General features: G+C 37.2%; 1 protein-coding gene across 1 annotated transcript in view; it reads right to left on the minus strand.

The window, feature by feature from the left end:
• The window catches only part of CCT7 (chaperonin containing TCP1 subunit 7), a 298828-nt gene that overhangs the window by 164545 nt on the left and 115578 nt on the right, over positions 1-18705 (minus strand). Inside the window, exon 6 of the mRNA XM_090377862.1 lies at positions 7271-7442. Coding sequence (XP_090233988.1) covers positions 7271-7442 — 172 coding nt within the window. The remainder of the gene's footprint in view (positions 1-7270; positions 7443-18705) is intronic.

The raw sequence follows: 18705 nt of genomic DNA on the forward strand, positions 1-18705 counted from the left end.
CAAGCCCAAAAGTTTGGAAACACAGCAAAAAACATAGACTACAAAGAATTTTACAATTCATTTTTATTACACATTTAAAAATTTTCAGAAAAAAAATATTGAATTGATTAATATTAACAACTATACTGATTTCTCATTGCTCACTGATTTTACCATTGCCTGATGCAGATGAGGCATTCTGGCAATTATTTTACAATAGTATGTTGACTATAACAGCATTATTCCAAGTGATCTGCAAGGTTTGACAAATTCTGAAGAATAGCATTAGACACCAGCAAGGGCACATGATGCAAGAAAGCAAGCTATGCAGCATCAGCCAAAAATAAAAAACAGCTCCCATTTCACCCCTCCATTCATTACAAATATCTGTCCAGCTCAACCTTAAATTTATTTATGCTATCAACTTCCACAACAAAGGATGGAAGATAGCATCAGCCAAAAAAAAAAAAAAAAACACCCCACCCTTATTTCACCCATCCCCTCACTCCAAATGTTAGTCAAGTTCTGCATTGAATCTATTTAAGCTATCAAATTCTACAATGACAGATGGAAGTTTGTTCCAGTAATCAACCACCCGCTGGCTAAAGGCAAACTTCCGCACATCTATCCTACAACCGTCTTTCCTCAATTTGAATTTATGCCATCTCAGGTGATTATTCTGAGCAAGAGGAAGAATCCCATCAGCATTAAGCATGCTCAAACCATTCAAAACTTTATATACCTCAATCAGATCACCTCAAAGGGGCCTAGTCTCCAGACACTGTAATTTGCAAAACTTAAGCATTTCTTCGTAAGAGCAACCCTTTGTTCTGTTCACTAATCTTGTTGCCCTTCTCTGTACTCATTCCAACAGCTCTGCATTCTTCTTAAAATGAGGCCTCCAGACCTGTATACAGTACTCAAGGTGTGGCCTGACCATTGCCTTATACAAGGGAATAATCACCTCCTTATCCCTGATAGAAAAATTCCTGTACATCATTGACAAGACACCATGAGCTACTCTTGCAGACTGTCTGCACTGCTCAGAAAACTTAATATCTGCCTGCACAATTACCCCAGGGTCCTCTCTGGGATTACTGATTACTGATTCCCATGTGTAGTACTTTACATTTGTCAATGTTAAACTTCATTTGCCACCTCTCAGCACACCTGCTCAACTTTTCTAGATTCTGTTGCAGCAGTGTAGTGTCATTAACAACCCTGCCAATCTTTGTATCGTCTGCAAACTTGGACATTAAGCTTGATATAACATCATCAATATCATTTATAAATACAGAAAACAACAATGGACCCAACACTGAACCCTGAGGGACTCCACTAATAACATTAGACCACGAAGAGCAGTGTCCATTGATTAACACTCTCTGTTTTCTCCCCCTCAACCATCCCTTTATCCATAGCAGCAATTTGCCTCCAATGCCACCCTGCTCCAATTTGTGCAGCAGTCTTCCATGTGCAACAGTATCAAAGGCACTTTGATATCACATATATTTGGATCTTTCTAAGATCCAAATATATGTGATATCAAAGTTATTCTTTGCATCCAGTTCCTTTGTGACTACATCATAGTATCCAATCAAATTAGTCAGACAAGACTTCCCATTAACAAAACCCATGCTGTGTCCGAGCTATAACTGAAGTCTTCTTGTCTAGATGATCCTGCAATGCTTTTTTAATCAGTGCCTCCATTAATTTCCCTTTTTTTTTATTTTATTTTTTTTTGTTAGTTGTCGCATTGGCTTCTGTGGCCATAATGCACCTCCCAAGGTTTTTCACTACTCTGATCCAAACCTGAGGCGGGATTCGAACCCACGACCTTTGGGTTGCCATAGGCAAGCACTTTACACTTAGCCCGGTCGGCATTATTTTCCCTGGAGTAGAAGTGTGCCGCCTCCTTTAATATAACTGGATAGATTCCATCCACTCCAGGTGTCTTTCTTATGTTTATCTTCAACAATTTCTTCTCCACTTTACTCTCAGTTATTACAAGATTATCTAGATTATTGCCACAGTTGAATACACCTCTGGCATTCCTATGCCTGAACAACTCTTCATGTGTGAATGTCAATGCAAAATATTCATTTAGTTTGTTAGCTACCTGAGCAGGATCATCAACAGTTGAACCATCGCTATCATGTGGACCATTCTGATTCATCCCCTTACTTCTAGAGTTTACATAAGTAAAGAACTCTTTACTTATGTAAAGAGTTACCTACTCTCATTCTTCCTTTCTTTGCTGTTTTTCTTTGCATCGTTTGCCAAAGATATCTCGTAATCTGCCATCGCCTGCCTAAACTTCTGAGTAACTTGGTTACAGACCAGCTTATATCTATCACATCTGTCACATGTTAATTTATATGCATCCCATGCATTTTTCTTCTCTGTCACATGTCTAATTAGTTCATCTGACATCCATTTAGGCCTAAATCTTGAACAATATTTCTTTGTTGGTATGAAAAGCCTAGTAGCTTCCAAGATTAATTCTTTGAATGCTTCCCATTTTGAATTTGCTGTTGGTAACATCATCAGTTGGTCCCACTGTATAGAATTTAAATAATCTCTCAGACCACCGTAGTCGCCTTTAAGAAAGCAAAAACCCTTCCCTTTAACCTTGATGGTAGTTACCTCTTTGAGTAAATCCCACTTCAGCACACTGTGATCACTGCCACTTAGTGGTTCCTTTATCTGCAGATTCTTGATGCATGAAGAATCACTACTGATAATCAGATCAAGAGCATTACTCCCTCTAGTTGCCTCCCGAACATGCTACTGTAGAAAACAATCATCCAATAAATCCACAAAAGCCTTGCTAGTGTGTGAGTGACCAATCTACGATAAGACATTCTGATTTACTGGCCCACTCCATTTCTCTGCACAATTGCTCACTATACTCATCAGATTCATTTGACCTATAACACATACCTACTCTCATTCTTTCTTTCCCAGTGTTTATGTCACAAAAAACAGACTCAACATTGCATTGTCCACCAACATCAATTGGATGCACTTCCTTAGATTTTAGGTGTTTCTTAACTAACAGCATAACCCCTCCTACCTTTTTGTACACACTGTACTCCCCAAATTCTAGTTCTGCACTGCCTGCTTATGTCTGTGTGACACAATGTCTCTGATATCCCAACAATATCTGCCTTTGATGTCTTGACTAGCACTTCAAGCTCACCGAATTTATTAACTATACTCCTAGGTATTGGTGTACATGCAAGTATACATGCACCCGTTTCTACTTTTAGTTACCCTAACACTGCCCATGTATTTACTTGTTCCACCATGACTCCCAGCAGTCCTGGAAATTCCCATTGCCTTGCTTTCCAGGCTGCTGCTCAATTGCATTTCAATAGAAGTAGTGCAAGAATCACTTTTACCTCTGCCAGCGGCTACTGTTAATCTATTAGTCTGTGTATTCCCCCAAGCTAGCAGTTTTCCAACCCATCTAACCCTGCCTCGATAGTATCAGCAAATATTCTTGCACCCTTTCTATTTAAGTGTATCCCATCCCTGTAGAAGCAGTCTCTCCTGTTAACAAGCACAGACTAGGCTGAGAAAAATTCTACCCTTGAGCCTTGTACAATCTCTCCAGGGCCGAATTGATCGACATGGCTCTCACCTCTTTTCTGGGCAGACTTCATGGACTCGGTAGCCCAGATGATACTATAAAATCTCTGCAGTCAGGCAAATGGTGTGGCCAGGTACTCCATTTGCCTGACTTACAGTTGTATTTAGGGTCATTGTCTTATTGTTATATAAATTTTCTGACAAAGTCCAGAAGCTATGGCATCATGTTCAAGAAAGTTATTTTTATAGCCTTCTTTTCTAAAAATTCTTTTTATTCTGACAATGTTATCCACTCCAAAAAAACAGAAGCAAGATGGATCAACCATTGTGTTTGCCAACGGTCAAGCACGGTGTCAGTTCCATCATGATCCATAATCACCATACAATGTAGCTTAATTTTTTCTTCAGTTGATTGTCTGACATAATCTCTATGATTGGATCTAAAATTTCAAATCTGGATTCATCCGTCCACAGCACATTTTTACACTCTTCAAATGTCCAATGTTGATAGCTGTTAGCCCAAGCCAAATGCTCCCTTCGATTTTTCATTTTTAATAAGGGTTTTATAGACCTCTCACAACCATGAAACCCTGTTTGTTAAAGATGAAGTTTTATAGTGGATGTAGACATGGGAGTTTCTCTGTTCCTCTTGTACTCAGCTCAGATTTCAGATGCAGTAAGTCGTCAATTGCATTTAGAAATCAGTGTTATGGCCATACCTTGTGCTTCCATTGTTACACGTGGTCATCCCGATTGTGGTTTGCTCCATAAACTGCCAGTTTTCTTGAATTGTCGAATGGTAATTTGCCCTCCTTTAAATGAAACACGTAGTTTTTTGCCCATACTTCTCATGGAATAATTTTATACAGTTATAATAGCACTTCTTTTTTTCAACATCCAGTCCCTTATTTCTTGGCATGTTTATTGAGAAACAAGCAAAACTTACACCACTCTTTCTGAATGATAGGTTTTGATTTTATAAGTTACAGCTCTTACCCCTCAATTTATATTATTGCAAAACACTCTAGAATCATCTTAACAATCAGGAGTCCTTTACACCTTTCTGGATAAATTCTTAAATATTATTTAAGTTTTTTGATTTTTATACATAACAGAAAATGTTTTAATAAAAATTGGTAAACAAGTTGGTCCTATTTTAATAAAAACTTTGAAAATTAAGAAAAATGAAATGATTCCAAGCTTTTAGGCAGGAGTGAACATATATGTTTAAGTATTATATCTACAGTTATTATTTTTTGTTTAATTTAATATTTAGAACAAATATTCAATTTAATGGGAACAAATCAGAACTAGATAGAGAAATATAAATATTTCTGGAAACAATTAATTGTTTAAGCATTAACAATTTCTAGCAACAGCTCAGTGATTTAATGATTAGAAAGAAAAAAAAAAAAAAGCTAAAATTTTCACATACAGTACTATGAGAGCAATTAAAAAATAATAAATAATCTATTTTTAATCAGAACAGGAAAGCTGATTTGTTTACTGCTTTTTTTTATGCCAATTTTTATAATTTAAAATAAAATTACTCTTGCATCAAGAAGTGAATGACTTTTTCTGCAAGATCCACACTGTGGTTCTCTCTGCAATTCAATCAAATGGAATATAGCTATAGCTTGCTGTTTGTCCACTGGCTATCATTATGTCTTTATATCACTGGATCATTATAATATTTTCTATGATTTTTTTATCTTTCTGATTGAATAAAAAATTGGTTCCCAGCAATTACGGTTGGTAATTGCTTAAGAGGAAATGCTAGCATTATTTCTGATAAGAAAGAGCTAGAAAGTGTATTACTTTTATAAAACACAATAAATTTAAGCTGGTGGAGTTAGGCAGGTATAAAAATAACATTGAACAACTGTGAAAATAACATCAAATAACACAGGATAGACGTTAGTGTATTTTAATGCTGATTCCAAATGTGCAGTCTTTTTTCCCTAGAATCCTCAGTTCCCAAGATATTTCATACTTTAATTTTCACATACTTAGATTTTGATCTATCTGTCCATATTGGTTGGACTGTTGAATGAGAAGTTCTGAATTCAGGAGTTTTTCAAGCTCTTGATGCTGTAATCAGTTTCTGGCAGCGTCTAGTGTATTCTGACCCATCTTCTCTGTGCATATCAGATGGATATATAAAGGAAACCTCTCAAACAGGTCATCAGTCGAGGGAAACATTGTTGCACATTAGTACACTTATGCTTTGGTATCAACTGAAGTTAAAAGTGCTTTCAAAAATTTTTAAAGCACATTTAATGTCATGTTAGGTACGTTACAGAATTAAATCTTAGAACAGTCTATAATGTCTAAAGAAATAATATGAACTTCATTTTGTCTGAAAATTTGTGAGCAGGACAAGAAGTGGCTCCTTACATACGTTGCACTAACTGTCCTTTATGTCTCACAGGCTAATTAAAAAATAAATGCAAAATGCCATTACCATTCCCATGGTGCGGAAGGGGTGCAAATATTCTTGCACCTCTTCCATTTTATTGTATTTGCTCCTAGTAAAAACAGTCCTGCCTGTTAACAACTGCCCACGTTTAAAAAAATTTAACTCCATGAGACTTACACAATCTGCAGCGCCCAACTGCTTGACAAAGATCTCATCATGTACTCCCTCCTAACGTGTCTCTGCAGAATTGCAGGCACTTTCAAATTTAATGCTAATGTGCGATTTTTTCTCAACATGCCCTACCTGTAAATTAAATGTTCAAATTTCCAATTTATAATATCATGAGTGTACAACAATATCCCTTTCTAGTTTTAAACATATCTGACAATTGCTCTACAATGGCATTAACCTGAATCCCCGGTCCTTAAAGGCTATATCAAACACACTCGGGTATGACAAGCCGGACTTGCTACCTGGGTTGCGTACACTATGTGGAGATGACACCTGAGTCAAGCGGACTAAATTTCGGTGAAGTCCGGTCATTCCTTGACAAACAAATCCTTTGCTTGGATTTTCATGATGGTGGGATTGTTAGTAACCATGGGTATAACCCCAGTGTACAAGTCCTGAAGTACAATATTTTGTATGCTAGAGATGACTACCCAGGTGTGAACCAACAGGTTTGGCATCCACAACACACAGAGGCATGTGGCCCCTATGTGTCACCAGGCAATCCACAACTTTGCTTCTTGGAGGCTTGAAGTGGTGGAACCCATGTTTAATCTCCAGAATACTCTGGCAAGCCCCCATCTCTTTCATTATGCAGCATCATTGATGTATTTTGAGGTTAAGATGGGCACCACGGCAAGATCCAATGTTCCTTACATTTTCAGGATACAGCTATACAACAGTTTTTGCAGGCTGGTCGCTAGATAGTCCACCAGACTGAAATCTTTACTCTGCCAGACTGGTGCGAGCCAGAGTAGTGTGTGTGTGTGTGAGAGCATCAGTTGAGGCCAGATAAAAAGCAGTGTATTCTCAAAACACCAGAAATTTGTGGTGTAATTAGTTAAATAGCAATATTTCAATAAATCAAATTAAATTCAATGTATCAAGTGAGACTTACACACACAAAAAAAAAAAAAAAAAAAAAAAAATCATGTCACAAGTCTAACTTTTTATCATAATTAGCACTGTTTAAAAATTGTCACGTGGAATTGCCAAGGTTGCCCATATGGAAACTGGCTAATTATTAAAACAATTCAAGCATTTAGTTACCTCTAATGCTCCACCCTGAACCTTTTTAATTCCTATCATATTTAGAGGAAGCAGGTCATCAAGCTGCATTACTGCATCAACAGCCATCCTTGCAAAAAACTGTTTTTGGGCTGCTATCAACTTTGAGCTCAATGTAGTCATTGCACACTTTTCCAACAAAGCTCGATGCTCACTGAAATGAAGAATTTATTGTAAATGAAAAAAAACCACAGAAATATTAACTAAAATTTAACACATCTTTTCAAATTCTGTATTACTATTATGGATCAATAATTTTATGTAACTTAAAAATTAACTAACTTTAAATTCTCTAACCTTCTCTATATAAATAAGATCTTTATTGTAAGGCACCGGTGAACCTTACAATACCCTTCATGGCATCATGCCAGGGGTTTATTAACATCTAATATTATATGTTAACATCTAATGTTAATATCTAATTATTAACAAACATTAATAACTATATATAAAGAAGATTAGGTTATAGAAGGTTAAATTCTTTAATATACTCTTAAGTTCATTAATTTTCTTGCTATATCACTATTACCAGTCAATTTTACCAACAGTCTTCTTCTGTTACCAACAGCAAAACTGTCAACTTTTGACTTTCAAAAAGCTGCTTTTTTTTTCAGCCAAAACAAGAGTTTTTAAAAAAGGAGCTTTTAGGCAAAAAAAAAAATAAATAAATAAATAAATCGATTATTCTTGAACCAGGCAAAATCAATAATGAAGCATGTTAATAAGCATGTTTATATTTAAGTAATTACTGCTGCTATCATATAACAGCAAAAAAGAAATTATGAAACCAATAAAAAATAAATTAACCACAAAAGCCATAGGTTTTACCACGGCAAAACCTACGGTGAGAGTTAGAGCCATCTGGAAAGTTGGCACAATACTGCTGCCTGTGTTAAGTCAAAGATTTTTTTTATAACAATGGGGTCCTCATCTTTAGACTTGGCTGTCAAGATAACTTTCAAAGCTTCACCAGAAAGTAAAGGCTGAACTGTATTTTTGTTTTTTTCACCTGTCTGGCACCTCTCACACTTCACATCCGATCAACCTATCTCAGATGGAACCTCTGTCCCACGAATGACGCTAAATCGGACCAGATACCCAACTTTGACAAGGTGCTCTCCACTGCCAATGCCTGATGGCGATCTATACTGGGCTCCCTTGCCTGGTATCTTTACTCCCCTTTCCCCTGGTGGGGGAGACAGGCCTGCCTCTTCCCCACATGCCAACCCTTATTCTTCTCCCAGTGGGGCACAGGCCTGACACACTGAACATCCTGGGGTCGCCTTCTCTATCGTTACCATACTTCTGTCTCCCCCCATCCCTCATACTCTGCCTAATATATACCCCACACAAACTGAAAAAACTTAAAAAATAAACCGCATAAACCTCATTTGGGTTTTCTAATTCCGGTGCTCACCAATTTTTTTTTTTTTTTAAGGCCCAGTCACTGAAATCTCAGGAAACTAGGTGGCAGGGCCTGCCAAAGTAAAAACTTCAACATTGGGCCCCAGCGGCTAAACAGCCAGATGAACAATGATACATAACACTACACATATACAAAATCCACAAATGTTTAAATCCCTGGCCTTCCCAGCAAACTGGTCGACCAACAATGAAAGCAATGTGTAGATGGGGGGGGGGAGAAACCCCTGGTACCACTAGACATCAACACACTTTATATTTTACTTCATATCTGTGAGAAATTGTGAATGCCAAACATGACTTGGGATAGTTTGTCATATTTCAAACTTCTTTGTGTATTTGACAGTTGAGTCAGCTTACATCACTGTAACTGTTATAAGTTAAGATAGTGGCTTACCTCCTCCTGGTGGGGACGGTAACCTGCAGAGGGGGTGTGATGGCCCATCCTTACCACGAGGCCAAGTGGTCAAGTAATGCAATCTCTTATTTTCTTTGATATTTGGGCGACCTAGCTGGAAGCTCTGTACGTATTATTGTTAACCAACTAAATGTTTGGACTTTCATACAGATGAGAACTAGATGCATATGGGCAAAAGTCTGGGTGCTATCTGGGTTGCTGGTTCGCCTAAATGACAAATGTATTTGAAGTTCCACAATCAAGGACTATTGTACATCAATCTGCAAAATATTATTAATTATTATTATTTTTTGCAATATTAATTCATTTCAATTTGGTTCACAGAAAGCACATTTACTCCCCTTTATAATAATGGCATCAAATAAGGAACTGGTTCTTTATTCTAAATACAATACAATTGGTATCTAAATACAATACAATTAGTATTGTATTTGAAGTTCATTTACAGTTCCCTTACTCACTCAGTGTTTATTCAATAAAGCATTGGATTTTTCTGATATCCTTCCCCAGCATTGTGCTCTGTTCCCTCATAATTCACTGCAAATGCCTTGGGGGAATTATCCATTAGGTGTTTGTGTGACTGAGAGACCCACTGAAAATAATTCAATTTTACAATGAACTGCAACTCACAGTATTTGCCTTCAAAGGGATTTTATTGATTGATTTACCTCTACTTTTAACCGGTACTATAATTAACACAAAATGGCTGAATTCCAGACCAAACTTGGAATGCTGCAAAGCATTCCCAATTTATAATAAGGAGAAATTTTAAAAACTGCATTTATTGCCTAAAAGTTATTTTCACATCCATGAATAATTTTTCATCTCTGTGCTAATTTTCTGTAGCTATTTGTTTGTACCTCCAGAAGTTTCCTGTGTCCACAGCTGAAAATACTATGGTCACTGCACCATTTTTTGCTTATTTAAAAAATAAACACTTTACACATCATCATATGGCTGGCAGTGTAATTTGAAAGGGAGTGCCTACTCAGGTTTCCTAAATAGCTGATATTTATTAAACTTCTCTTTAGGAACTGTCCTTTCCAGACGGGGAAATTCACTGCAAACAGGAACACGACTCAGCAATACTGATTTTGGTTAATTTTTGTTTGCATATTATTTATGTGCATTTTGCATCTGGGCAAATGGTTTTAGTTTACTGTGTAGATAGAACAACCCCCCCCACCTCTCTTTAATTGAGTCAACAAGTGTTCAATAATGTGAAGGTGCAAAGCTATTGGAAAAATTTCCACTGGAAACTGGACAGTCTATAAAGCCTGAATTTGGATGAGCACTGGAACTATACTACATGTAGTGATTTTGAGTGATTTGAAAATAAAAATGGTTTTTAATTTTTAAATCACTCAAAATGTGACTAGGTCTATAAGCTACTTATAGAAAATAATTTAATATAACAATTGGACAATAAAGCAGCTAAATGTGGCTAAAAAACTTCTCGTTCAGCAAGCTGCAACTTGTAACACGTGGATTTGATACCCTTTACCGATACTAAGTAATACCTACAAAATCTCTATCTAAGTTAAACTTTAAACTAAGTATCATAACTAGGAATATAAAGCTACTCTAGAAAATAAGCTAATATGCCAATTTAAGCTAATAAAACTTCTCTATTCCAGGAGAAGTAAAAACTTCGCCTGCACAAGGCTACTCTCATTCTCGAGACTTTGAATGAATTGAGTAACAATATTGCAAACTGTTATTGTAAATACAGGTTCCACTGACAGTACATTTCCAAAAAGATGTTCTGAACAGCACAGCAAATACTTGCACTTATAAGTTTCACCAAATACTCAGTTTGTTGTCTGTGGATACAAATATTTAGGAGTTCATGGTACATCACAATGGATGATCTGGCAGTTTCTTGAGCAATGGATGCCATTTTGTTCAAAACTATGTTTTTTTTTTTTTTTTTTTTTTTTATTAAACAGACTGCTTTTTGGGAGCTGCCATGTGGACTTTTTTAAATTAGAAATTACAAATTTTTCTTTAAAATTAATAGTGCACTTGTTATGTGTATTTAACTAATAAAATTGGTTAATTTGTGGTTACAGCATGATATAGTAGCCTTTTGTATTATTACATAGGTATATAGTTATATTAAGTAGTAATTTATTAAGTCCTTAAACTATAAATAGCATAATGTAATCTAAAATAGCATTCTGTATCACCATCAAATAAGGGGGATTAGTGAAGTAATATTTTAGCATCTCTTAGTTTCGGATGTAGCTTTTAAATTAAAGTGACTATAACCATGCCTCACACTACAGCAGCAAAGCAAAAGGCTAAAACTAGCAGGAATGTTATGGTTTGGGAGGGAGGGAGGGAGGGAGGGAGGGAGGGAGGACAGTTTGCTGAGGCAGTTCTACAAATCAGGATTACAATATGCTATTGTTCCCTCACTGCAAATGTAACTGTAGCAGGATATGACAGAGTCATCGGGTACACTATTTTGTGTGTGTGGCATCTTGAAGAATACATGATGCCTTCGAGGGGGGCAGAAGACAGAAGACCCATTAACCACTCACCTGTGCAGCCAATGATTGAACCCAGACTACACAATGACATCCTTGACTCAGGGGAAGTAGGTATAGGTGGTGATGGGATCGTTAGGGAAATCAAAATATATATTGAACAAAAATCACGGGTGGAATAGGAAAAAGGTTTGTCTGCCATGGATTGTAGAGCAGCTATCACCTTTTAAGGACACAAAAGATGATAGCTGCACAGTCAGGCTAGGGAGTTTTGCCAATTATGTACAAGACTTTTGCTAGCAAGGATAAGGAGGCGTTTATCACAAAGTTAAGGTTAGGCCACACCTCGAGTACTGCATACAGGTCTGGGAGCTTCATTTTATAAAAGATATAGATCTGCTGAATGGGTGTAGAAGAGCACTGAGGTTATTGAAAGGAACAATGGAGTGTTCTTGCCAGGAAAGGCTTTAAGTCTGTACATTGCAGCATCTGACTACTAGGCACCTGTGAGGTGCCTGGTATCCATCACAGTCAGAAATCTTGTGAGGATTTCTGCTATGTTTAAGGCTTTCAATGGACTGAAAAAGCTCAATGATGGAATCCTTCCTCTTGATCAGACTACTCACATGAAGGGGCATAAATTCAAATTGAAATAGGATGATAGCAAGATGGATGTGCAGAAGTTTGCCTTCAGTCACCAAGCAGGTAATTTTAATAAATGCAAGGAAGAACTAGATAAACTATTAGAGGGTATGGGTAGGGTTTATATGGAAAGCTTTTTTTTTTTTTGGCTGATGTACGTTTTGGCTTGCTTTTTTGCACTGTTTGTGACTACTTACACTATCTGCATTTTGTGTCTGAGTCATGATTTTAGTGTTGACATGTAGATAGCTTCAACTCCTGCCCAGACCAAGTTAGTGCTAATAACATACATGTAAAATCAGAAAAAGCTATCACTGGTAACCAAACTGGACATTGTAAAAAGATGTTTTGGAGCACATTACATTACATTTTGAGTGATCTGAGAAGTAACAGTATTACCTCAAAAAAAAAAAAAAAAAAAAAAAAAAAACCCTTGTAAAAAAGTGAGCCAAGTTTTAAAAGTCTGTCATACACATGGTATATTTAATTGCAGTTCGTTCCAGTTCACAAGATGGTAAATCCATTAAACTAATTATATATTAACAGTCAGATGTTTTTTCTATGTATGTCTATTAATAATGAAAAAAAAAAAAACAGGTGATGAAATATCAAACCTACAGAAGCAAGTAAAATTTTGTTAACTAATTCAAAGACTAAACCTTAACAAACAAGAAATTTGTAATCAAATTAACAACTTTATGTAAATCAAATCACCGGTACTGCTGTTTTCGCAGTCCTAAGTAATAGTACAGGAAGTACCAAAAAACATCTGAGAATAATCTGTAATTCTTTAAGAAATTAAAAGGTAGATTGAAGTGCACATTATTTCACCAATTTCCATTTTCTGCCATTGGTAACTTTTATCAGTGGGTTGCACTACATAGAATTTATCAACTGTCTGAGCCAACTTTAATCACTTTTATAAAAGCAAAAGCTCTTACTTCTGCCCTTGACAGTAATTACAACTTTAAGCAAATCCCACATTAACACACTACAACCAATGCTACTAGGTGGGTCTTTTATCTGCAGAATCATAAAGCATGAAGGGTCACTGCTAATAATCAGATCCAGAGTACTGCATTTTCCCGTTGTCTCTCTAACATGCTGTTGTAAAAAACATTTATCTGATAAATATACAAAAGTCTTGCCAATCTATGAATGACCAACCCACATGAGCCAGTCACTATTTGGAAATTTACAAAGTTCCTCATTAGAAGATATTCTGCTTTACTGGCCCACTATATGTTTGTTACATTCATCACAGTCATTAGGCAAAGAAAACACCAAATCTCATTTTAGTTTTCCCGGTGCTTATGTCACACCACACTGACTCAACAGCGCACTGGCCATCCATGTCAATTAGATGCACTGCCTTACATTTTACGAGCATCAACCCTCCCTTTATGTCTGTTCTTCCTGTACACACTGTACTCTCCATATTCAAATTTTACATCCACTATAACTTAAGTGATATCATGTCTCTAATATATCCACAATTGTCTGCATTTGATTACTTGAAGATTACTTCAAATTCATGAAATTTATTTGTCCCATGGCTGATGTTAACCCATTAATCTGTGCGTCCACCCAAGTTAGCAGTTTTCTGACCCACCTAACACTGTCTCGATAGCACTAGTAAATATTCTTGTACCCCTTCTATTTAGGTGTATCCCATAACTGTAAAAACAGTCTCTCCTGTCAACAAGCACAGATCATACTTAGAAAAATTTAACTCCATGAGCCTGGCAGTTCTCTTCAGTGCAGAACTTACTGACACAGCTCTCAGCATGTTTGAAAAGAATTGTGGAATTTTAATTTTGCTCTTAACTCCCAACTTTTTTGTTACTTGCTAAGTACATCCACATTAGCAGCAACATGTACACAAATAACTCCTTTTGTGCCCTTAAAATATGATAGCTGCTCTACAACGTCATGAACTTTTGCTCCAGGCCGACAAGCTCTGGTTCTCTTTCCTGATAATTTTGTCACTGACAACAGCTAGCTCCCATGTAACCATGAACTCTTTCCACAGAGGATCTTTTTGCTCCTTGTGCTGCCTGAGCGTAGTCTCCAGCATTGCACTGGGCAGTTCAGTGCTCAAAGGGACTCTCTTTTTAATTTTTTTGAGGGCACCAACCCTGTTACTCAAGTTCTCGTAAAATCCCATCAGAAAGCTGATTCAGCACTAAAGATCCTCATACACTCAACAACGAAAGCACACAAAGACCCCCCACCCCTACACAACAAGTACAGCTATGATTTGCAGGAGAACCAGCATCAAGAGCTCTTTCCTGTGTCAAATTTTCCTGCAACTGTTCCTTCAAATATTTCTTACAGATCATATCAGATAAAACTGACACGCGTAGGTGATGACGTAATATTGCATTAGCTGTTACTTTCAGCTATATAAGCATGCTGTGCAAGAGTTGCAGAAGTGGTAGCAAGTGCAGTAATAGTCAGAAGACGCCTCTTCAAAAATGGACTAAGAAAAAGCCCCTCCTCACACAAAAAATGAAAAGGGCCCAATTAATTTGGTGTAAGGAGCATGTCAAATGGACCTCTGAGCAGTGGAAGTCCAGTTATTTTCTCAGATTAGAAGAAATTCAACCTGCATGGCTCTGATGGGAGACAAATAATTCGCCATAGACATAGTGAAGAATACCATCCAGACTTTATGGTGTCTACAGTGAAATTCCCTATCAGCCAAATGATATGGGGATGCATTTCATGTCGCAGAGTAGGTCACCTGCAGTTTATAAAAGGTTCCGTAAATGCCAATGGATACCTGACTATGTAGGAAGGCAAATTGCTGCCAACCATTACAGACCATTTCAACCTGCCAAATTGCTGCATCTTTCATAACGACTCTGCTCCTTGTCATCAGGCGAAAAGTGTAAGTAGGCACTTGTGTATTTACTTTAGCTTCATTACTGCATTAGAGGTTCGACAGTAATGTGTTTACATTTGTTACAGGTGAAAAAATGATTGGAAGAATAGTCCATTAGAACTCTTAACTGGCCAGTAAACAGCCTGGACCTGAATCCTGTAGAGAACTGTTGGCATCGTGTGGAATCTGCAGTTGCCAGAAAGAAACCAAAGACCCTTCGTGAACTTCAGGAAGCCATAATTCGTGTTTGGAACCACGAACTCTCAGTTGATTATCTTCAGAAAATTATCTTGTCAATGCCTCGACGGTGTGCTGCTGTCATCAGGCCAGAGGTGGTTCAACTAAATATTAGTCTGCACCTGGTGAACTTTTCATTTTGTTTTCCATTTAAAATGAAAAAATGAAGCAAATTGAGGGTTTCTGATAACATTTAAGCTATAATTGCTGTGTTTACCAAAACTGTTGTATAAAGGTTGCAAATGCTCATTTTGGAATATTTTGAGAGCACCTGTCAAATATTACTTAGCTTTGCCTTAACTATTAATAAATATATTTTGTTTATTTGACTAGCATCACTATTTGTGATGCTAGTCATTAATGTAACATACCATCATGGAAAAGGGTTAGAAATGTGAAATTCCTAGGTGATGCACTTTCGTTGCACACCAGTGTATGTCAGATATTGTTATAATGGCAGTGTAGGTGAAGACTTGCTATTCTGTCAGCCATTACGTGGACATACAGCAGATAAAGATATTTTTTAGAAAGTGGATGAATAGTTGCGACTCCATTTTAATCTGTAAGAGTTTATTATTATCTTGGACTTGCCATAGTTATGACCAGCAATCTCTGCTAGCTGTTTGTATGATATGTTTATTGCCTGTATAGGGCACTTGGAAGGGTTGTGGGGTGGCATCATGGGACATTCATGGCAACATCAGCTTTTTTGTTCCTGTTATTCCAGAATGGCAAGGGATCTAGCAAAACATTATAGTGTAGGCAAACTCACTGTAAGAGAGAGTAACGGAGATTGTATATTTTTTAAATATAGGGTGAGAACAGCAGAAACTGCACTGAAGTAATCAGTGCCTATTAAAGTAGACAAGATAGAAAGTTCGATAATCTGATTCAGTGCTAGTTTTATAGTATAGATACTGCATGCTACCAGTAATAAGGTTGAAGTGATGAAAGAGAGGAACATTGCAGCACCATTTTGGTCCATCAGTACTGACTTTGTAGGTCTCTGGTTTTGACAGAGAATAAACTATATGTAACTAATTGAAACTTCAAGGGGGGAAAAGTAGTAATCATAAAAGACAGAAATAATTATCCAAGGTGGATCTAGTGGTGCAGTGTCCTGAAATATATTGAATATTTCAATATTCCAAACTTGAATAAGTTTCCTAAGTCTAAGCTGCACAGGACGGTTTTCATTTGGTTTGCTATTATAGAATAAATCACACTCTATATTTCACAGGCACCTCCAATTAGGGCATGAGGGAAAGCTGCAAATTTTTGCAGTATACAACAAAAGCAATGTTTTCCTGAAAGATGTAATAGAAGGTCACAGGCTTTGATGAGGAGGAAGTTAACAGAGGAAGTTCTGAAAGTGCCCAAGGTAATTCTAGTAGCACTTGTTGAATGGAGTTTAATTGCCATAAAGTACTTTTCCTTGCAGTCATATACTGCATATCCATAGTCCACACAGGCACTAATAAGGATTCTACAGAGAGTGAGGAGTGTGTGTGTGTGTGTGTGTGTGTCAATTAGAACCCTATGACATGGATGAGACTTAATTTTTAGATTTTTAAGTTTAATTCGTCATCTAGTATCAAACCAAAAAATCAAGCTGTATAAAGGAATAAAATTGGTACTTTGTTCATCAGCAGATTAGGATGAAGTTTGTCATTTGAAAAACTGCATAGTGGTGCAATTCTGCTCAGCTATCTGAGCAGAATTGCACCACTGCGATTTCTGAGTGTAAAGCCCAGGATTCTATTTTGGCTATAGCAAGTTGGAGCTGACTTTCAATGGTGGATATGCTCCATGATTGATAAGAGAATAGCATGAGTAGTGGTATATGATACAAGAAAGCAAGCTTTTCAGCAACAACAACAACAAAAAAAACTCTTCTTCCCATTTCACCTATCAATTCGGACCGAAACTTTGTCCAGTTCTTTCTTGAATTTATTTAAGCTAACAACTTCCACTACGACAGAGGGAAGTTTGTTCCAGCAATCAACCACTCGCTGGCTAAAGATAAATTTTTGCATATCTATTCTACAACCGTTTTTCCTCAATTTGAATTTATGCCCCACAAGTGTGTAATCTGAGCAAGAGGAAGAATCCCATTAGCATTAAGCTTGCTCAAACCATTCAAAGCCTTATACAACTCAGTCAGATTACCTTGCAGGTGCCAAAGTCTCCAGACATTGCAATTTGTATAACTTAAGCTTTCTTAGGCCTCCAGTACTCAAGGTGTGGCCTGAACATTGACTAATACAATGGGATAATCATCTCCTTATCCATGCTTACAAAATTCCTGTATACCATTGACAAGACTCCATGAACTGTCTGGGAAGCCACTCTGCACTGCTCAGAAAACTTCATATCTGACTGCATAATCACCCCCTAGGTCTTTTTCATTCTCCACTGGTCTGAATGAACAGAGAATGAAATACTCAAATACCTTTCCTGATTAGGTAGAACATGCTTTGAAGAAAATGAAGAATCAGAAAGCCCCAGGGGAAGATGAAGTTACGGTAGGGTTGTTAAAATTAGGAAGAAGAGACATGACACAGACTCTGGCAAGACTCTTAACGCTACCTCCTTCATTAGACTAGACAAAGAGACACAATATCTTCAAAGTTGTTTACTGCTGCCCTTGAGGAAGCTTTCAGAAGATTAGACTGGTCGCAGAAAGGAGTCAATGTGAATGGAGAGTACCTAAACCATTTACTATTTGTCAGATGGAATTGCAATCATAAGGCATAATCCTGAAGAATTAGAGGAAAATCTTAATCAGTTATGCACAGTTGATGAATATGGCTAAAACAAAAGTAATGATGAACAAGTATGCCACAGAAACAGATATAATCATTGAAGGAGTAGAAATTGAAAAGGTGGATTCATATACTTATCTTGGACATCATATATGCATTCATATACTTATCATGGAGGCACTGGCCTTATAGCAGATAAGTAACTTTTAATTTTAATTTTGTGTTTGAACAATTTTGCTAAAGCCGAAAGGTCACTGCTGTGAAGAGCACTTTTTGGTTGCTATATTGACTTCGGCAGTAGTTGCCTGCCTGCCCGCAACCACCTGTAGTTAACCCAATAGACTCAAACGCTATTGTTCTTCCTCCGATTCTACTGCAGAATAGTAAACTGACTACCCTTCCCCAGTTAATGCTTGATTTGGCATCTGTTGCTTATAGCTCTGCATAATGGCTGGAAAAGGAAATGCACATCGTAGAGCTTTGCTGCATTCCTGCAGGCAACCGCACCAGTCCTCGGGGGAAGAAAACTCGGAGGGCGTTCCCTCCTCGATCGC

The sequence above is a fragment of the Mastigoproctus giganteus genome, chromosome 7 (genome assembly GCF_048544385.1).
Source record: "Mastigoproctus giganteus isolate SK-2022 chromosome 7, ASM4854438v1, whole genome shotgun sequence".
Lineage (NCBI taxonomy): Eukaryota > Metazoa > Arthropoda > Arachnida > Uropygi > Thelyphonidae > Mastigoproctus > Mastigoproctus giganteus.